Source organism: Aquarana catesbeiana, linkage group LG04 (genome assembly GCF_042186555.1).
Source record: "Aquarana catesbeiana isolate 2022-GZ linkage group LG04, ASM4218655v1, whole genome shotgun sequence".
NCBI classification, from domain to species: domain Eukaryota; kingdom Metazoa; phylum Chordata; class Amphibia; order Anura; family Ranidae; genus Aquarana; species Aquarana catesbeiana.
Window position 1 is genome coordinate 600,003,438 of NC_133327.1, and position 2,500 is coordinate 600,005,937.

Consider the following 2,500-nt stretch of genomic DNA (forward strand, 5'->3'; position numbering starts at 1 on the left):
AGCTTGCTTTGCCAACTGTTACCTCTCAGATAGTGTCAGTTGTTGTGATTTTCATTGGTCTTCCCTGTGAACAGTCTAGGGGGATCTCTAATGAAATCAAATGCTAATCCTCCAAGATGGGGCCAGAGAAAGTGAAAAGATCCTGAGAGCCACCATAATGGAAGCCGCTCCTTGGAGGGGATGAAATCAGCTGGAGGCCTCGCCATTTGCCCTGCCTTGCTCCTTGCCCAGTTGTCTCCTGGCTTGCTGATCGTGTTTTTTCTGTCTACCATACAGTACGACGACTTGCCCCATTACGGGGGGATGGATGGAGTAGGGATACCTAGTGCCATGTATGGGGATCCCCATGCTGCTAGGTCCATGCAGCCCGTTCACCATCTGAACCACGGTCCACCTCTGCACTCCCACCAATACCCGCACACGGCCCACACCAACGCTATGCCCCCCAGCATGGGCTCTTCAGTCAATGACGCTCTGAAGAGAGATAAAGATTCCATTTATGGGTAGGTACAGCTGGCATCACTTTTTACAACCAGGGGACATCACCCCAACAATGCTGCACCTCTGTCTACTTACTGTACTGTTTGCAAACTTTACCAAACTTCTGCTCTCTGTACTGCCAAGCATCACAGATACATCTCAGTGCCATTGCTCCGATGGGAAGTTAGTTTTTCTTTTTTTATTTAAAATGAGTTTAATGCAAGTGCAAATTAAACATAATAAACTTACTGCATGCCTGCGTATTTTAGTAGATGTCTCTACAATTATTGTAATTTTTAATCTTAGTAGTAACTGAACGTTAAGTAAATATAAAAATAATGATGATAATTATTTTTAACAACAGTAGATATAATGATGGGGGTAGTAAACAGGTTGGCAGTATTGTATATGGGTTATATTGGCAAGAAAAGTGTATTTATGGATGGGTTCTACATGATAGGCGTATGTGTGTGTGTGCATGTGTGTATTTATGTATTATTATATATAAAGAAGGAAAAATAGATCGACAGATAGACAGAAATAAAGGGAAAAAAATATATATATGTGTATATATTCAGAAACTAAATACATACACATATATATATATATATATATATATATATATATATATATATATATATATATATATATATATATACACACACACATATTATGCATAAATTAAAATAATAAAAATAAAAAATATATATATTACATAAATGGAAAAAAAAATATATATAGATACATTTGTATGCACATATTATACTTAAATTACAAATAAATATATATATCTACATATATCTATAAATCTAACCATCTATATATATATATATAGATAGATAGATAGATAGATAGATAGATAGATAGATAGATAGAGATATGCACATATTATACATAAATAAAAAAAATAAAAATAAAAAAAGTTTATATTACATAAATGAAAAAAAAAAAAACTATATATATATATATATATATATATATATATATATATATATATATATATATATATATATATATATATATAGTTTTAATTATTTTAATTTATGTATAATATGTGCATATATATATATATATATATATATATATATATATATATATATGTATATATATATATATATATAGAAAAAATGAATATATATATATATATATATATATATGCACATATTATACATACATTAAAATAATAGAAATAAAAAAATGTATATATTACATAAATAAAAAAATATATAGATATATATATATAAACATATGTTATACATAAATGAAAAATATTAAAATATCTATTTTACATATATATTTATATATATATATATATATATATATTAACCATGAATGAAAATAATAAAAAATGACATCAGCACACAAGCTGCCTAACGTGTGTTTGAACAGCCTATATATATATTCACATGCGTGTCTGCCTATGACAAGGGCTTTGCTCATTTAATTTTTTTGTATTTTTTAAATCGTTCTTGTCTCCTAAATAGACACGGCATTGTTGTGCTAGAGTGGCTCTATTTTTTTTTTTTTTTTGATAGATGTCTTGAAAGGGCTTAAATAAATTAAAACAACACGCTCTGGTTAATGTGAAAACACGTGTAATCTCCCTAATTTGTCGCTTACGACTCCTAATCTTTTGTAGCCATGGAGTTTATTTAAACGCATAGTTTGCAGGGCAATGCTAGCCCATCTCAGTCCCCCCACTTGCCCAAAACCTCTCGGCTCTCCCACCCCTTGCTCCATAGAGGCAGCCTGCAGTTTACGCAGGAAATGGAATAAATTACTTTAAACACTTTTAATTGAGTTAGAAGGTTAATGGAATTCCCTGTCCTCCTTCTCAGAGTACCTGATTTAGCCGCATTAAAATATTAAAAGACTTAGCCCCGTTTTCATAGAAAAAGGCATTATGGCGTGTGCTAAATGAGGTGACATAAAATTCAGTAGTTTAACTTTTTTTTTTTTTTTTTTGAGAAACCTAATATTGCAATCCAAATTCACGTCTGCCCTTTAGGTAAAGATTTAT

The 2,500-nt window shown here is 30.8% G+C and overlaps 1 protein-coding gene across 2 annotated transcripts in view; it reads left to right on the forward strand.

The window, feature by feature from the left end:
• MEIS1 (Meis homeobox 1) overlaps positions 1-2,500 on the forward strand; it is a 209,837-nt gene that overhangs the window by 4,053 nt on the left and 203,284 nt on the right. For both annotated transcript variants that reach the window (XM_073628212.1, XM_073628213.1), the window contains exon 2: positions 277-503. In XM_073628212.1, coding sequence (XP_073484313.1) covers positions 277-503 — 227 coding nt within the window. The remainder of the gene's footprint in view (positions 1-276; positions 504-2,500) is intronic.